The sequence below is a fragment of the Nicotiana tabacum genome, chromosome 22 (genome assembly GCF_000715075.1).
Source record: "Nicotiana tabacum cultivar K326 chromosome 22, ASM71507v2, whole genome shotgun sequence".
NCBI lineage: Eukaryota > Viridiplantae > Streptophyta > Magnoliopsida > Solanales > Solanaceae > Nicotiana > Nicotiana tabacum.
In genome coordinates this window covers 181,475,375-181,495,494 of record NC_134101.1, presented here as the reverse complement: position 1 = coordinate 181,495,494, position 20,120 = coordinate 181,475,375, and the positions used below count along the sequence as shown (strand labels likewise).

General features: G+C 34.3%; 1 protein-coding gene across 1 annotated transcript; it reads left to right on the top strand.

The window, feature by feature from the left end:
* The first annotated feature begins 233 nt into the window (after window positions 1-233).
* On the top strand, window positions 234-6,802 carry LOC107801723 (chloroplast envelope quinone oxidoreductase homolog). The gene is made up of 4 exons (XM_075243689.1): window positions 234-392; window positions 4,183-4,324; window positions 5,388-5,479; window positions 5,881-6,802. Exons 1-4 carry the CDS (start codon window positions 327-329, stop codon window positions 6,568-6,570), a joined length of 990 nt encoding a protein of 329 aa, XP_075099790.1. The 5' UTR covers window positions 234-326; the 3' UTR covers window positions 6,571-6,802.
* Window positions 6,803-20,120: the final 13,318 nt, after the last annotated feature.

Here is a 20,120-nt window from a genome sequence, read left to right as displayed (position 1 = left end):
AAAAGCTACACAGTAGTATGCAGTAGCAGCTTCCTTTCTTCTATAAATAGAGGAGATTTTAGTTCATTATGTACATGAATTTGAAGTTGAATAATAAATGTCTCTCTACTTGTCTTTGATTTCTTTACTTTAAAGTGTTTATTTTATAACACACCTAAGTTTCATACTTCCGGGAGAAGTCCTGTATGAGCCACGTGTCCCCTAAAGATATACTAGTAGAAGCACCCAATGCTAGCGAGCGGCGATATATATCCATTAAATTAAATACTACACTGCCTCGCTGGTTTCGCTCCAGAGAAAGGTTTAGCCAAAGGCGTAAATTTGATATGGCTGGGAAGGTGATGCATGCTCTCCAATACAACTCTTATGGTGGCGGTGCCGCTGGCTTAAAAGTATTCTCACTTCCGCTCTTCGCTTTCCTTTTTTGCATTCATTTGACATATCAATAACTATTTTTGAGTGTTTAACATATTTTATTGATTCTTTGGGACGTTACTGAAGACAGTGTCTTCAACATGGTTAAAGTTGGTATTTTAATTGGCTCATTTCTCATTAGAAAATTGCAGATATAGTTGTTTGAAGAGGACTCTTGATGAAGACCGTCTAAACCTATATAATTGGCCCTTGGACTGTTGAACTTACGTCATTAGAAATTTAGAATTCTTCGACTGAATTCTTAAGACTCAAAATATAAAATTGCCAGGATACTTGAATTTATTTGAAGTTTAGAGAGAAAAAATTATTTTCAGACTAGTATTTGAAATGATAATTTAACTACTCTATAGGAAACTTTTCTTGTTGGGGATTGGGTATCACAAAAAGTCGCAGAATTAGGACGTAGGGATGTGAGAAGATGATATCTGCCATTAGTTAAGAATTGAGTATAAAACTTAAATCATTTTTTCCCGTTGACTATCTGGAAATTAAGTTTTTGCTTCGTTGCTTTAACAAAAAGGGATTTAAAATACTCTAGTAACAGAAGAGGCAGAAGGGCTTTATTTTGATGCCATTAGCTTTAGGGGGTTTCCTACTTCTTGTCCTATTTATTTTGATAAACCATCCTTACAAGTATTCTAATTTTCATGGTTGAGTTGATAATAAAACTTTAGGTGAGCAAATTTTAAGAGTTGAATAATCCAGTTTATTTTCTGCTTCAATTGTGTATGTAGTGGAACTTCATAATGCGAAGGTGCAAGAGTTAAGGGGGAAAGGGATAAGTCTTAAAAGCTCTTGAATTTCCAGATAATGCTTAAGCAGATAGAAAAGCAATGAGAAAGAAATAGGCTTATGGTAAACGGTGGTTTGGTTAAGATGGAAGAAATCTCTATCAATGGAAGTGTTGGTTAAGCTGGAAGAAATTCCTATAAACAAAAGTTGCTTGTATTTCTTAGATGATGTTATAGAGTTATTAATCTTAAAAGGGCTGATCCATTCCAAGCAACTTGAGATCCTATTATTCCCTTAAATTTGTTTGGTCTCATGTCTTTCTCCTAGTAAACCAGTTTAATCCAACAGTTCGATCATATGCTGAAATGGTAACATCAGACGTCGGCTGTTGCTAAGGCTGTAGTTCGAAAGCAGTAAAGTTGGGCTTGGAGTTTTCCTCGCGGCCTTGGCCTTTCCGGGATATTAAGATTTGATAGGCCTCAAATACCTTTTACTATTCTCTAAAACACAGCTATCTCTTAAGAGCCTCAAAATGCCTTTTGATATGTCCCCGTGTGTGTACTTGGTAATAGTTAGTTATGAGATTTTCCAATACTGAGTAGCGTTCATCTTGGGTGCTAGGTTTGACAAGAAAATTTACATTTGTGCTACTTGTAGTTGTAAGGAGAGACTCAGAAATGCCTTCTGATACGTAGCTCTGCATACTTACAAGTGCTTTTTGGCGAAGTTGATGTTTAAGCATGAGACTACTTAAAAAAATTTAGTCAAAAGTGCAATTTTTCAGATTATCAAACCACAGTAGCGACAAGAATATACTGAAATTTGGGTAGAGACTAATTATGGGGTCAATAATGCATGGAAATACAAATTAGGGGTGTGTTTGGTATGAGGCAAAACATTTTCCGGAAAATGTTTTGCTTCATATTTTCTTATGTTTGGTTGGCTTAAATGATTTGGAAAATATTTTCCTCATCAACTCATTTTCCTCCAATTGGAGAAAAATGTTTTCCCTATCAGGGGGAAGGGAAAACATTTTTCAGAACTCTTTTTCAACCTTCCCCACCCTATTCACTATCCCATCAACCCACCCCCACACCTCCACCTACCCACTCCACCCCCACCCCAATCCCACCCTAAATCAAGATATTATTAATAGTACTTTCTTTTCATTTTATAGATAATTTTTTTTTTTCATTTCAAGAAATGAGTATTTTCTTTTTATGATATTAAAAAGTTTTTTTTTCCATTTTAACAAAATAAATACTTTCTTTTCATGATAAAGAAAAAGTATTTTCTTTCATTTCAACAAAATGAGTTTTCGAAATAGGAATCGGTATCTAATGAATTCAATGGTTCCAGTATAAATGAAAGAAAAAGAAAAAGGAATGACATCACAACGAGATCCTAATCTCAAATAGAAAGGGGGATATGGCGAAATCGGTAGACGCTATGGACTTAATTGGATTGAACCTTGGTATGGAAACTTACTAAGTGATCACTTTCAAATTCAGAGAAACCTTGGAATTAACAAAAACGGGCAATCCTGAGCCAAATCCTGTTTTCCGAAAACAAAGTATTTTGTTTTCATGATGTAGAAAAAGTATTTTCTTTTATTTCACCAAAATGATTACTTTATTTTCATGTTGTAGAAAGAGTACTTTATTTTTCAACCAAAAAAAGAGTATTTTCTTTATAGTTATGGAGCATAAATTTCAACGTTGTTTTGCGTAAAAAAGTAGAGCAACACATTAGTTCCTTTGGGTTTGTGTGAATATTATAAGAATAATTAAATTGTTGAAGAAAATAGAGTCCTGAAAACGTTGGGTATTTGGGGAAGGAGGGTGGGGTGGGGGGAGAAACATGGGGACTTGGGGGAAGGGGGTGAGGAGAGTTTTCTAAAAAAATATTTTCTACTCGCTAACCAAACACTAGAAAATATTTTCCATAAAAAGTTTTCCACTCACCAACCAAACAAGGGAAAATAAATGATAAAACCATTCATTTTCCAGGAAAACATTTTCCTTCGTACCAAACACACCCTAGGTAATGCAACTTGCAAATTAACTGGGGCAATGCCAACTAAAAACAAGGTTAACTAACTCAGTCTATTTTTCCACTCTTGCAGAAGTCATTTCCTAACAAAAAATCTCAATCTAGACAACATGCAGCTTCAAAAATGGATTCCTTTTAAAATCTTCTCTCACTTTAGTCTTCCTCCTTTCTTTATCTATTCCTCCCAACCAGCATATCAACCCTGCAAAGGAAAAAAATTCCCTTTCCTTTGCTTAGCGTTTTATGTAATCCCAAGTAATCATAACTCTGAAATACAGTAGGTTCATAACTTTGTAATTGTAGTAGGTTTTGAGCTACAACCATTAAGTAGTAAAGATGCCCACTATTTGTGGCTGTCGGATGATAGGAAGATAGGGGAGTGTGGGGTACGGGGTTCAAGGCAAAGGAGTTTGGAAGATTGTTAAAATATGAATAAATTAAAGTTAATTTTGAAAAGTTTAAGATGGATTCTCGTTAACTAGCATATCTTCTAGCTTTAATTGTGTTATTATTTCTAGACAAGTGCTAGCTTGGAACAAACAACAATAACAGCATACCTAGTATAAATTGAGTGTTAGTTTGAGGAAAAGAAAATAAAGGGGAAAAAGTGCAACTCCACCAACCATCAAAGACCTTTTCTAGGTGATTACCCATATTTTAGTAATCAATATCAATGAATTGGTCATTTTAGTAGAAAATTTGAGTGTCGTATACATATAAAATTTTATTTGATGTTTATAAGTAAAGTTTTCCTTTGTCACCATTTGGATTTTGTGCCTTAACGGGGATACAGCTCTTGAGTAATGAATTGCAGCTATTTCCCATATTGTTTCGTCTTATTTCTTTTTTGGTAATTGGCTTTAAGCATTTTTGAGGACGAGGCTGCTCATTTACTCGGTACTAATAAGAGTTCTGCTAATATAAGAGCTTTTTCAATTGTATGCTCGTCTTTGCTTCTTGCAGCATGTTGAAGTCCCTGTGCCTACTCCGAAGAAGGATGAGATCTTGCTAAAACTGGAGGCTACAAGCTTAAATCCTGTTGACTGGAAAATTCAGAAGGGCGTGCTTCGTCCTCTTCTGCCTCCCAAGTTTCCTTTTATTCCTAGTAAGTTCAATCATCAATACATCCAGACATATTGTCAGAATTTCCTTACACACTGTTTGCAGTGTTTTTTGGTTTTGGTAGTTGTTGTCTTTTGTTTCATATTCTCAAATGTTTTTCGCATCAGCTTTAGTATGAGAGGCTCTGTCTAGGTTTTCTCAAATATATATATATTGACTATCAAAATTCATCTCCCTTGACAAGTTAATATAGTTTGTCTTATTGTTCACTTTTCTTGTAACCTGGGTGATTTGGCAGAGAAATTCGTATTGGTGGAGATAGGTGTTCCTATATTGAGCAACTTTTTCATTGCCCATTTTGTCTGGCCAAAAAAAAAAAAAAAGAAATGCCTAGGTACTTGGCTGTTAGGTTATACAAGGCCGACAGACATATCTAGAATCCCTAATTAAATTTTTTGTGCTGATAGAGTTCGTTTGGAAGCTTATTCATATTCAGGCTTTTTGCTGAATGATATATCTTAAAGCTAATTCATAGCATGTATGCATTTGCCTAGAGTAGAGTTCCCAAAACACATCAAAATCAAGATAGAAGTCTTTTCTTGGACTATTTACATATAAATCTACTTGCAATATGTATTATTCAATAACTTATCGTGAAGCTGTATGGACAAAGTGAAGGCCCTATCAAAATTTCTGGAACAATAGGGATAACTAGAATAGGAGACGGCATCAGTATAAAATATCTGAGAAATTGAGAATCGTGACATAAAAAGGTGAATAATTTGATTGAAAAAGGATTTAAGGTCATATTATTAGCAATGGAAGTTATTTTGCTTGTTTAGCATTTAATAAACGAGTGATCTGAACTTGTTGAATTCTGAAAGAGTAAAAGGAACGAAAGTGTGAAGCCCACAGGAAAATTAACTTTTCTCAACAACATCAACTGTTGTTAATAGTAATGTACTTGAATAGGAAGTTAACTGGGGAAGACATCAAGACAGCATGGCCGTTATCTTTATTTATAGGGAGTAATTGCATGATGCATTGCGCTATGCATTTTATTCTTGTGATTTTACTGTGCTCTTAACCAATTTCTGTTGTATCAGCTACTGACGTGGGAGGAGAGGTTGTAGAGGTAGGATCTAGTGTAAAAGATTTCAAGGTTGGCGACAAGGTTGTGGCTATGCTTAATACCCTGGTAAGTCCAATTCTTTTTCAAATGTTTTATTTATCTCTCTTGCATTTTGGAGCTTGGTTGAAACTTAAGAAGTGAAGGGCATGCGAGGGTTTACATTCGTTTTACATGAATATTGTTTCTGTTTCTTGTTGGGTGCCTTTACAGTTCAATGCTACTTACTTTTGTTTTTTATTTATATGGTAAATCCCCCTTTTCATACCCTCCTCCCCATGGGCCAACAACAGTTCTCCAAGTTACTCAAGCTCCTTATCTCTTGTTTGGAAGGACTCACGTGACGAGAGCAATCTGCCCTTGTCCTATCTTGTAGTATTTCTCCTTCTTTTGCTTAACCATTTCATGTTGAACCATAATATGGTTTTCTATCCTTTATGCTTGTTGGATCTTCATGAGCTTTGATGCAGAATGGAGGTGGATTGGCTGAATATGCGGTGGCTAAGGAGAGTTTGACTGTTCCGAGACCAGCCGAAGTATCAGCTGCCGAAGGTGCAGGTCTTCCTGTTGCTGGTGTTACAGCGCTTCAGGCCCTTGTAAATCCTGCTGAGGTCAAGCTCGATGGAACTGGACCCCGGAAGAACATTTTAGTTACAGCTGCCTCTGGTGGTGTCGGTCACTATGCTGTGCAATTGGCGAAACTTGCTAACACCCATGTTACTGCTACCTGTGGAGCCCGTAACTTTGATTTTGTGAAGAGCTTAGGAGCAGATGAGGTTCTTGATTACAAGACCCCAGAGGGAGCAGCTCTTAAGAGTCCATCAGGCCAAAAATATGATGCAGTAATTCACTGTACTACAGGCATTCCATGGTCTACCTTTGAGCCTAATTTAAGTGCGAAAGGGAAGGTCATCGACCTGACTCCTGGACCTAGTGCCATGTGGACCTATGCAGTAAAGAAACTAACCTTCTCAAAGAAGCAGTTGGTGCCATTGCTTTTAATTCCCAAGAAGGAGGACCTGGACTTTGTTGTTAGTCTTGTGAAGGAAGGGAAACTTAAAACAGTGATCGACTCCAAACATCCCCTAAGCAAGGCTGAAGATGCTTGGAGCAGGAGCATTGATGGACATGCAACAGGAAAGATTATTGTGGAGCCATAGAGTAGTCTTTCAAATGATGTTAATGTTATATAGGTGTGTGATAAAAGGTTTGGGAGGCATGTTTATTATGACAGGTAAATCTATCCAGCGATAACAATTTTCATTTGCCTTGCATGGATGCGCAGTGTGTCAACTGGTTTTCCACCTGTATGGTGTGTGATAAATCTTTATTTCTCTGGGAGTTGTTTCATGACATGTATTTTACTGAAGTTGTCTCCCTGCTCCCTCCCAATCGTACAGTTTCAATTAATTCCTGCATATACTGTGTTACGTTCTTTATCTGAATAATGGTGTATGGTAAGAAAGTATGCGAGTTCGTTCACATGGTGTTTTGTAATTGTATTTAATTCCACAGGTGGACGCATCAAGAATGTATCTAAAATGAAAGAAAGTGATCGAAATCCTTGGAGTATTAAAAAGAAAACTAGGACAAACTAAAACGAAAAGGAGCTGTCTAAAAATAAAATCGAAGATGCAGATTAAGAATTATGATTAAAAAGCAGTCGCCAAGAGGGAGCAAATGACTTTGAATTTTGCTTATGTTAGGGATATATTAAATATGCTCTGGATCCAATGTCATATTTGATGATTTGAATATATTTTTTTGTGAACGTTATTTCATATATATACGGCATTTGATATTCTTTTATCATTGTTATTAATTGCTTAATTAATTTGATAAGGTCCTTAATTAAATTTTGAGACTTGACATTATGATGGAGATCATGATAATGAGAGTGAAGTTTCTTATAATTTAATATAAATTTTGTTCTTGATCATAGGATTATTAATTTGGACATTAATAATCCGGTTAGATCAATATCTATGTGATCATCTTTATAGGATAAAGATTAGTTGATCTCATTAACTAAATCACATAGATAGATGATGCATATAGAGATATGATTATTGAACCGACTCATTGGATAATTCCTAATGGTTAGAATTACCATAAACTGTCAATAGGATATTCTCTTGAAGAATGTGATGTAAGAGTTTCCTTTGACCTGAGATCGTCATAGTAATTGACAAGTTATTTATTGTGCTTTGATACCAGACACCTATGGCCCTAGGGCGATAGTTGAAAGGATATTAGGTACGATTAAATACTTGTAGAATTAGTGATTGATCAAGACGGAATCTGTCAACTCTTGGTAATGAGTTTAAGCTCCATGTTGTCATGAATTATAAACGACCAAACTAAGACTTTGGTCCAGGGCAATTGAATGAAGATAGAAAAAAATTTCTTAGGTCATTCAATGGTCGATTATATTTGACATGAACACATAGTTGGTTGCCTATTAGGATTTGACAGTTGAACCATATCCTAGGGTGATCCAAAGCTATAAGGACAGAAGGAATTACTACATTATTCTTCTACAGGTTCTTGAGAGTAAATTGTATACTTCATGTTATCCGGTCGATAAGGAGTGTTGCTAGACGCCACCCTTGATTAGTATATTGATGTGATCAATTTACTACTGACTTAGTATTGAACCTATGGGGTCGCACACTAACGAGTGTTCTGATCTTTGCTAAAGGATTAATTGCTTTATTATTTGATAATTAAATTAAAGAATTTAATTAGTCAAATAAATTTAGTTATTAGTCCAAATGAAATATTATTATATTCTTTGCTAGCACAGAGGATATAATTAATATTGTGAACAAATTGAAATATTCTATTTAGAGTAGAAAAACGAAATTATATCTCTTGGTTAAAATATATATATATAGAAAAAATTAATACATTATTCTTCTACAGATTCTTGAGAGTATATATATATATAATTAGCACTTATTTTATATAAAAGATGTTATATAAAATATTAATAAAGTCTTGTTAGTAAATCCAATTTTGAATTGGATTAATTAACATGGAAAGTCTTTATGGTATTATCTACAATTTTCAACCCATTTGATATGGGAGATAACTTTTTAATAGGAAAATATTAATAAGAAGAATTCAATTTAGAATTGAATTCTATAAATGTGTTGCATGTTTTTATTTTCAAATATTGACTAAGTTATAGAATTCAATTTAGAATTGAATTCCATAAATGAATTACATGTTTTTATTTTAAAATGGTGACTAAGTTGTAGAATTCAATTTAGAATTGAATTCCGAGATATGAGTTACATGTTTTTTAAAAATGGTGACTAAGTTGTATAATTCAATTTAGAATTGAATACCATAAATGAGTTACATGTTTTTATTTTAAAATGTTGACTAAGTTGTAGTATTCAATTTAGAATTGAATTCCATAAATAAGTTACATGTTTTTTAAATATTTACCATAAGACATGTGATTTGTATTTTCCAATAGAAATTATGTATATAGATATATATATGTGTGTGTGTGTGAGAGAGAGAGAGAGAGAGAGAGTCTTAATTAAGAATTAGAGAGACATAGATCTTATACATATTGTAAAGAAACCAGGAGAGTTATTCTTGAGAAGAAAAATTACTTTGAGAAAGTAATAGTGCAATATAAAACCAAGGTAGAAAATACTAGTACAAGAAAATTGCTTTTTGTTCTTCTACCTTTGAGTTGAGATTTTTGAGAAAAATTTCAACACAATATGTTCATTCAATTTGTTCACGGGGTTTTATTGATCAAAGAGTTGATAGCAAGGACCAGTCTCGGTGTGGATATACATAGAGTCTTCGCACTATCGAAGAAATTTAAAAACGAGACTCTCTTCACATGGTACATCTTAGATCCGATCTTTGATATGTAAATAAATTTTAAACACGAAAATTTCTGTCTAGGATTGCTTTTATCTTCCGTTGCGTGTTATGACCACCTCTATGCAATCCTACAGTGGTATCAGAGCCATGGTTTCTCGTGTTTAAAATTTATTTACAAAATATTTTATGATTATATTTGAAAAGTTTAAACCATAATACATGTGTCTTGTGCACTAGACAAATTGTTTGAATGCATGGATTGATATTATTTTATTGTGAATAAAATATATATTCATATAAGTTAAACTACTGAGATAGTTCGTAACTTGAATTTAAATTTCGTATAAGATACGACGGTAATCTATAATATTAGATTATACAGTTATTTAAATTGTTATTAGTTTATGAGGTATTAACTAATAATAATTTCTGGCATGAGTTATTTTATGTGATATATAAGATAAACATGTTAGAAGTATGTTGAATTTCGTTTTTATGTCACATGCTTGTTCGGCATATGATTTTGAATTATTTATTACATGTGATGTAAATTAGTTTAGGACAAAACATGTAGACAACTTAAACCAAATTCATGTGCTATGAAAGATTTGATCATCATGTTATTAAAAGTTGTTTTAGTAACAATTCCCTCTTACTAAAATTTGAGTTCTTGAATAATAAAATATAAGATATTTTATTATAGAGCTATCCATCAAAGTAAGTAATTTTACTTATCTCTTGTTTATAAGGAGCGGCCTGACTACCAGGAGACTTATAGTTTGAGAATATGTTAAAATTATTTATTTGCATTAGATGTATGGATTGAAAGAATTATTCAATTTTACACTAGACGCCTGGACTACCCGGGGGAGTATAAAATTTAATAAGTTCTTTGCTATCATGATGATTGAACTCAATTATGCCAATAGGATCGGCCTGACTACCAGGGGGACTATTTGACATAGAGCTATTTAAGGAAGTTGTATAGGGATACAATTGGTAAGAGTACCTACCTTTAAGATATATGTGAGAAACGACTTGACTTCCAAGGGGATCATACATATTGTTGAAGGATTCCTTTACTCCACTAATAGAAATAAAGATTTCTTAAACTATAATGAGGGTAAATAGTTTAAAATAATTAGTGGAAATATCATTTAGATAAAAGTCCATTTCTTTATGATATATGTAAATATGTTCTTATATTATTGCCTTTTCTTTTCAATATTTTAGATGTCTCAATATGTATGTTATATCACTACGTGAAATACTTGAGACCAACACGTTGGTAGGACCAAACTTTGATGACCGGTATAGAAATTCGAGAATTGTTCTCATGCATGAAAAGCTTATTAATGTGATCGATAAGCTTGGAAAGATAATCCCACTAGAGAATGATGTTCAAGGCACCAAGGTTTATCAGAAACACTTGGAAGTGCCTTGCTATTAAACACATCATTCTCGCTTCTATGAGTTCTGAACTCCAGAGGAAACATCAGAATATGGATCCAACTGCAATTATTGAACATCTTAAGAAGATGGTTGATATACAGTTGGACATTGAAAACTCTTCGATTGGACCCCTTGTTAATCATGTGATTGTTCTTACCGAAGAACATGAGAAGTTGGGGTACAAGCTTAGTAAAGAGCTTTCTGAAGATTTGATCTTGCGGTCAGTATATGATGATGAATGTTTTCACTGTAAGAAGAAAGGATATTGGAAGAGAAACTGCAAGGAGTATTTTGCTACTCTAAAGGACAAGAAACAAGGTGAGACATTAATGAAAAATGTTTTCAAGGTTTCTTTAGCTACTACTAATTCTTCACTGTGGGTATTTGATACTACCAGTAGTTATAACATCTGCAATATATTGCAAGGGTTCAAGATAAATAGGAGACTAAAGAAAGGAGAAATTAATCTGCAAGTTGGAAATGGTGCAAAAGTTGCAGCCATAGCTGTTGGATCAAATTCCTTACTAATGCCTTCGGGCAAAGTACTTATGCTAGATGATTGTTATTATGTTCCTAAATTTGTTTCGAACATAATTTCAGCTTCTATGTTAGATAAACGTGGTTTTCACATAAATATAGGCAATGGTATTTGCTCTATTTATTATGGTGATAATTTATATGTGAATGGCTATCTCCAACATGATGTTTATGTCTTACCTAATGTGAATGCTAATTCAATTATGCATGTTTCAAGTCTTAAGAGAAAAAGAGATGATCAAGTAAATCATACATACCTTTGGCATTGTAGGCTTGGTCATATTGGAGAGAAAAGAATTAACAAGTTGTACAAGGAAGGGTACCTTGACAAATATAATTTTGAATCATATCCAACTTGTGAATCTTGTCTCAAAGGAAAATTGACCAAATCTCCATTTACTGGAAGTGGAGAAAGAGCTACTGAATTATTGGGACTAATTCATATAGATGTTTATGGGCCCATGAAAATTCAAGCTAGAGGTGGATATTCTTACTTCATCACTTTCATTGATGATATGTCAAGATATGGATTTGTGTATCTTATGAAACACAAATCTGAATCTTTTGAAATGTTCAAAAGGTTTCGTAGTGAAGTTGAGAAACAGACGGGTAAAAGTATCAAGGTACTAAGGTCTGATAGAGGTGGAGAATATCTTAGTGAAGATTTTACTAAGTATCTCAAAAAGAATGGAATTCTCTCACAGTGGACACCTCCAGAAACACCACAATATAATGGTGTGTCTAAAAGGAGAAATCGAACCTTATTAGATATGGTGAGATTTATGATTAGGTTCACTGATCTTCCAATAAATTTATGGGGATATGCTTTGGAAGCCGCAACATACTTACTTAATAAAGTTCTCACTAAGTCAGTCTCTACGACACCATATGAGATATGGAAAGGATATAAGCCTAACCTTAAACATATTAAAGTTTGGGGGTTGTCCAACTTATGTTAAGAGACTGCAGTCTGATAAACTTGACTCAAGATCTGATAAGTGTAGGTTCATTGGGTATCCCAAAGAAATAATGTGATATTATTTCTATCACCCTTCTGACCATAAAATGTTTGTGGCTAGAGGAGCAATCTTTTTGGAAAGGGAATTTCTTTTGGAAGGAAATTATAGTGGAGATATAGAACTTGATAAAGTTCAGGAAATTAATGAATCAACACAAAATAAAGATCATGAGACCCAAGTTGAAGAACTTTTATTGGATGTTTTGAAGTTGCCAAGGAAGTTGTCATCTTCAACGGTTGAAGTTCAAGAACAGGTTAATGAACCAGTTCCAAACCAAATTAAACAACAATCATATCTGTACAAGGTGAACAAGTTGTACAAGTACCTCTTAGAAGGTCTACCCGAGAACGTCATGTACCAACTAGATTAAATCTAATGGTACAAGATGATGTATCAAGTGAGGTTGATCATAATGATGATGACCCTAAGACCTATGAAGATGCTATACAAAGTTCTGACTATGAGAGATGACAAAAGGCCATGGAATCCGAAATGGAATCCGTGAAGGAAAATAAAGTATGGACTTTAGTTGAACCTTCAAAGGATATAACCTATAGGTTGTAAATGGTGTTTTAAGAAAAAGATTGGAGCAGACGGAAAGGTGGAGACCTACAAAGCCCGTCTTGTTGCCAAGGGATATCGTCAAATGGAAGGCATCGACTATGACGAGACTTTCTCTCCCGTGGCAATGCTCAAATCAATTTAGATTCTTCTTGCTATAGCAGCATACTATGATTATGAAATATGGCAAATGGATGTGAAAATAACTTTCCTTAATGGTGATCTAGAAGAGGATGTGTATATGACGCAATCTGAAAATTTCACATCTCCGTCTGATCATAATAAAATTTTCCATCTACAAAGATCCATTTATGGACTAAAGCAAGCTTCTCGAAGTTGGAATATTCGCTTTAACAAGACAATTGAAAAGTTCAATTTTGTTAGATGCGAAGAAGAACCTTGTGTGTACAAAAAGGTTAGTGGGAGCACAATTATATTCTTAGTATTATATGTTGATGATATATTTCTCATAGGGAATGATATACCGGCATTGCAAAGTACCAAGATTTGTCTATCTGAACAGTTCTCCATGAAAGACTTGGGAGAAACAGCTTATATATTGGGAATAAAGATCTATAGAGATAGATCGAGGAAGCTGCTTGTACATTCCCGGTCTTTGTATATTGATACCATTTTGAAAAGGTATGACATGGATAATTCCAAAAGAGGCTATCTACCGATAGGCACTGGAATTACTCTCAGTAGAGAGGATTGTCCTAAAACACCTGAAGAGAGAGTAGGCTCTCATACGCTAGTGTAGTGGGAGCTATCATGTATACCATGACATGTACACGTCCCAATGTGGCTTATGCACTAGGAGTGACTAGTCAATATCAGGCAAATCCTGGTGAGGAACATTGGAAGGTGGTCAAGACCATTCTTAAGTACTTAAAAAGGACTAAAGACCAATTCCTCATGTATGAAGATTCTGAGTTGAAACTTGAAGGTTATACTGATGCAAGTTTCTTTTCAGATAGAGATGATAGCAAATCTATTTCTGATTATGTATTCACCATAAATGGTGGTGCAGTGAGTTGGAAAAGTTCCAAACAAACTACAATAGCTGATTCAGTGACTGAAGTAGAATATATAGCAGCTAGTGAAGCTGCTAAGGAAGCTATATGGATGAAAAAGTTCTTAACTGAACTTGGTGTGGTTACTTCAATAAAGGGTGCAATTCCATTGTTGTGTGACAATACTGGAGCCATTGCTCAAGCAAAAGAATCAAGATCACACCAAAAATCCAAACACATTCTGCGGAAGTATCACTTGATAAGAGAAATCATTGAACGTCGTGACGTCGAGATTCAAAAGGTTGATGGAAAAGAAAATGCTGAAGACCCATTCACTAAAGCTATCGGAGCAAAGGAGTTTGACAAGCACAAGTGGAAATTGGGAATGAAGTACAAGAGCGATTGGCTCTAGTGCAAGTGGGAGATTGTTAGAGATATATTAGATATGCCCTAGATCCAATATCATATTTGATGATTTGAAGTACAAGAGTGATTGGCTCTAGTGCAAATGAGAGATTATTAGGGATATAGTATATATGCCCTAGATCCAATATCATATTTGATGTTTTGAACATATTTTTATAATATATATATGGCATTTGATATTCTTTTATCATTGTTATTAATTGCTTGATTAATTTGATAAGGTCCTTGATTAAATTTTGAGACTTGACATTATGATGGAGATCGTGATAATGAGAGTGAAGTTTCTTATAATTTAATATAAATTTTGTTCTTAATTATAGGATTATTAATTTGGACATTAATAATCCGGTTAGATCAATATCTATGTGATCATCTTTATAGGATAAAGATTAGTTGATCTCATTAACTAAATCACATAGATAGATGATGCATATAGAGATATGATCATTGAACTGACTCATTGGATAATTCCTAATGATTAGAATTACCATAACTGTCAATAGGATATTCTCTTGAAGAATGTGATGTAAAAATTTCCTTTGACCTGAGATCGTCATAATAATTGACAAGTTATTTATTGTGCTTTGATACCAGACACCTATGGCCCTAGTGCGATAGTTGAAATGATATTGTGTATGATTAAATGCTTGTAGAATTAGTGATTGATCAAGATGGAATCTGTTAACTCTTGGTAATGAGTTTAAGCTCTATGTTTTCATGAATTATAAACGACCAAATTAAGACCTTGGCCAGGGCAATTGAATGAAAGAAGAAAAGAATTTCTTAGGTCATTCAATGGTCGATTATATTTGACATGAACACATAGTTGGTTGCCTATTAGGATTTGACAGTTGAACCATATCCTAGGGTGATCCAGAGCTATAAGGACAGAAGGAATTACTACATTATTCTTCTACAGGTTCTTGAGAGTAAATTGTATACTTCATGCTATCCGGTCGATAAGGAGTGTTGCTAGACGCCACCCTTGATTAGTATATTGATGTGATCAATTTACTACTGACTTAGTATTGAACCTATGGGGTCGCACACTAACGAGTGTTCTGATCTTTGCTAAAGGATTAATTGCTTTATTATTTGATAATTAAATTAAAGAATTTAATTAGTCAAATAAATTTAGTTATTAGTCCAAATGAAATATTATTATATTCTTTGCTAGCACAGAGGATATAATTAATATTGTGAACAAATTAAAATATTCTATTTGGAATAGAAAAACGAAATTATATCTGACAGAAAAAATTAATACATTATTCTTCTACAGATTCTTGAGAGTATATATATATATAATTAGCACTTATTTTATATAAAAGATGTTATATAAAATATTAATAAAGTCTTGTTAGTAAATCCAATTTTGAATTGGATTAATTAACATGGAAAGTCTTTATGGTATTATCTACAATTTTCAACCCATTTGATATGGGAGATAACTTTTTAATAGGAAAATATTAATAAGAAGAATTCAATTTAGAATTGAATTCTATAAATGTGTTGCATGTTTTTATTTTCAAATATTGACTAAGTTATAGAATTCAATTTAGAATTGAATTCCATAAATGAGTTACATGTTTTTATTTTAAAATGGTGACTAAGTTGTAGAATTCAATTTAGAATTGAATTCCGAGATATGAGTTACATGTTTTTTAAAAATGGTGACTAAGTTGTATAATTCAATTTAGAATTGAATTCCATAAATGAGTTACATGTTTTTATTTTAAAATGTTGACTAAGTTGTAGAATTCAATTTAGAATTGAATTCCATAAATAAGTTACATGTTTTTTTAAATATTTACGATAAGACATGTGATTTGTATTTTCCAATGGAAATTATGTATATCTATATATATATATATGTGTGTGTGTGTGTGTGTGTGTGAGAGAGAGAGAGAGAGAGAGAGAGAGAGAGAGAGAGAGAGAGAGTCTTAATTAAGAATTAGAGAGACATAGATCTTATACATATTGTAAAGAAACCAAGAGAGTTATTCTTGAGAAGAAAAATTACTTTGAGAAAGTAATAATGCAATATAAAACCAAGGTAGAAAATACTAATACAAGAAAATTATTTCTTGTTCTTCTACCTTTGCGTTGAAATTTTTGAGAAAAATTTCAACATAATATTTTCATTCAATTTGTTCACGGGGTTTCATTGATCAAAGAGTTGATAGCAAGGACCAGTCTCGGTGTGGATACACATAGAGTCTTCGCACTATCGAAGAAATTTAAAAACGAGACTCTCTTCACAAGGTACGTCTTAGATCCGATCTTTGATATGTAAATAAATTTTAAACACAAAAATTTCTGCCTAGGATTACTTTTATCTTTCACTGCGTGTTATGAACATCTATATGCAATCATATAGCTACATTTATAAACCAGCCTCAACAGTATATGCAGCAATTACTTGAAACTGCAGGATTGGGAGGGAACAGGGAGACTACTCCGTTAAATGGCAAAATAAAGTTAGCCCTGAATTATGAATTAAATACACTTAATTCAAAGTGTGCCCAAGGCAGTCCATTTTTTTCCGTCCACTTTTTTGTTGTCGACTTTGATATCACGTACCAATAAGGTCGTGACACATGTCATAACTCCAAAAAAATCTAATTAATTTACACCCTAATTAATAATTCTTTCATATAAAAAAACAAATAGAAGTTCCCCCTCTCCAACCCATCTCTAGTTCAGCAGGTAGAAAACACGTAGAATAAGAAGCGAAAGCTAAAATTGGGAAAGATTTCGAGATGGTTTTCTCCAAATAGAAGGAATGATTTGTTTGCTCCTAGTTAGTAATTGCAATTGAGGATAGGCAAGACAATTAGGCAGCAGATGAAACAGAAAAGTATTCATGTCTTAATTTCTTCTCCAAACTAAAAAGACACTCCGGCAAATCACTATGGTTCAATCAGCTGGTGTTCCGGTAATTGACGGATTTCAGTGTTGTGTCCCAACCTCGACGATCTCCACCAGCACCGGAATTCTACCTTCCTCCACCAGCGCCGTCCTTGCCTCTGTCACTGATATCAATTCGCTCACCATGAACGCCGATTTATTCACATGTTTGAACTTCAATCCGCCATTAGTTCCACTAAGGCTTCATCAAGCCAGCTTGTACTGCTCTCACTTTTTTCCCATTCTCAGAACACAGAGAGTACAGAGCTGACGATGCGTCTCTTTTACTGCGAAATTTTTTCAATTTCTAAAAGGTTCACTAGCGGAGGTATTGCTCCGATTCTGCTCCGATTCTGATTGGGGTGGTAGGGTGTGGAAGAGGGACCAAATTATTTGAAGATATAACAATCAGAAATAAAAAGAAAAAGAGATAACTTTAAAAAATAAAAAAAGCTGTACAAGCGGCATTTAGATAATGGTTCAGACCCAAAAATTTACATACATTCGCCCTCTTTTAGGTGTAAAACATGCGTGTGCCATTGGTAAAAAGTGACGTGTCTTATGCACGCTCTAAAAAAGTTGAGTGTGTAAATTGATTTTTATCTGCAAAAAACATATAACAAGAATTTATTCATAATTCATGGGCAACCTATGTATTTTGCCCACTAAAATACAAGTCATGAAACAACTCCATTCATAGTTGAATGCACCTTTTAGCATACATATTAGTTGATCAACTAAAGCCTACTCTTAAACTAGTTGGTGTAGTCTTAACGAACATTTCAGATCTATATAGTTTATTGAGCCACTGGATTTCAATCCTTATCTCCCAAATATGAAATACATATGAATTAATTGACTTCCAAATGCGAACCACAATTGAATAATTAGTTTTACAAGTTAGCTGTTGTTACTAGTGTTTAGCGGCAGTTTCTCGGAGAAGTTTTTGAAGGAAAAAAAAGTGTTTGAATAGTTGTTTTCTAAAATGTAACTTTTTATGATGTTCTGAAAAGTCTCTTTGGAAAAACAGCTTATGCGTCAAAATTCGCCCTAGAATATTTAAGATAAGATAACATTAAAGAAAGAATTCTCGAGTCGTCTTTAGTCGAGGTGGACTAGGAAGCAATAAGACTCATAGTCGAAGAGTCGACAAGAGCCGTGATTGAGATATCAATAATGGTCGAGATCGAGCACCATTGATGAAGCTGTAATGGCTAGTTTTCGAAATAGAATATTAAAGAGAATATTCTAGTAGATATTCTCCGCACTTGTACTATTAGGGTTTACTAGGAATATGTCTCATTCAACTAGAAAAAGAGTTAATGATATGGGCATGTGATGGACAATTCTCGAGTCGTCTTTAGTCGAGGTGGACTAGGAAGCAATAAGACTCATAGTCGAAGAGTCGACAAGAGCCGTGATTGAGATATCAATAATGGTCGAGATCGAGCACCATTGATGAAGCTGTAATGGCTAGTTTTCGAAATAGAATATTAAAGAGAATATTCTAGTAGATATTCTCCGCACTTGTACTATTAGGGTTTACTAGGAATATGTCTCATTCAACTAGAAAAAGAGTTAATGATATGGGCATGTGATGGACAAGAGGGGTTGCTCTGATGGTAAGCAACCCCCACTTCCAACCGAGAGGTTGTGAGTTCGAGTCTCCCCAAGAGCAAGGTGGGAAGTTCTTGGAGGGAAGGATGTCGGGGGTCTATTTGGAAACAGTCTCTCTACCCTAGGGTAGGGGTAAGGTCTGCGTACACACTACCCTCCCCAGACCCCACTAAGTGGGATTATACTGGGTTGTTGTTGTTGTTGTTGTTGTTGTTGTTGTTGTTGTTGATATGGGCATGTGATATTCATTTGTAAGAACACACTTTGACAAAAAAATTCTCTCTCTTAGTACGATACAAATATCACCTTTTCACTAAGATTCTTATCGATATTATTCCATACTTTTCCATCATATTCGAGAATAATTCGAACATTTAAGGATTTGTCTGTCACTCATCATTGTCAGAAGGGACAACCATCTAGTATATCCTTTATTGGGTGAATCTTTCTTCCTATTTACTTAAGTGCCATTTATTTTAATTCATTGCTATTAAATGCTGCATTATTACTCATGCTTTTTGGAATAGTTATTGCATACTGTTATCACTATTCGGCCAGATCTATCTGACGTTTATCACACTCTCGGAAGCTACATCTAGAAATATTATTGTTAACTAAGCTTAACTCATCACATAAATTTAATTATTTGACCCAAGAATCATATTTTTGGGTCAAACAATTTGGGTCCGTTTGTGGGGATTTCTTAGCTAAATTTTTAGTTTCCTCTAATCTACAACTAACACGGGTCACTAACGTCACAAAAAAACAAGATCTCCTTTCCTTGTGTACAGAAATCCCAATATGGCAGGTAACCAAAAAGAAAGGACGAGGATAATAAATGACCTCCCGACCAACCTCATGAACATCATCAACGAAAGCTGTAAAATGGCAGACGAAGGGGCGACGCCCAGTGCCTCTCCTAGGCGAAAAGGTTCACCGCCCCCTCACGATAGCATCACAAAGTCTAGTTGTAAGGGAGCTTCCATATCTGTGGGGGAAGAGATGTTCCCAACTGTAAAAAGCTCCTTGAAGTGTGGCTAACTGACATGCTAGCCAAAGTCCTCAACAAGCCCACTCGAGACACGACTACAAAAAAACGCAGGCGGATGAGCAGTGCAACCAGCCTTTTCCTCCAACCAAAGGTAATACTCAAAAGTTATTGATAGTGCAAAGGACAACGCCCTTGCATCCATTTTGAAAAGGATGGAAGAAATGGAGAATGAAAATAAGGCACTCCGAGACCAAATGAAAGAATACCAAGAAAAAGTCGATAAAATACCAAGCGCCCCTAAGCTATTGCCGAAGAGGGATGCCGCCGGTTTG

Excerpts from the sequence above, each read along its gene's own strand:
- LOC107801723 (XM_075243689.1), top strand. The coding sequence starts at position 327 with ATGGCTGGGAAGGTGATGCATGCTCTCCAATACAACTCTTATGGTGGC. Across the intron at positions 4,325-5,387 it reads CAAGTTTCCTTTTATTCCTA|CTACTGACGTGGGAGGAGAG; the intron begins GTAAGTTCAATC and ends CTGTTGTATCAG. Across the intron at positions 5,480-5,880 it reads TGGCTATGCTTAATACCCTG|AATGGAGGTGGATTGGCTGA; the intron begins GTAAGTCCAATT and ends GCTTTGATGCAG.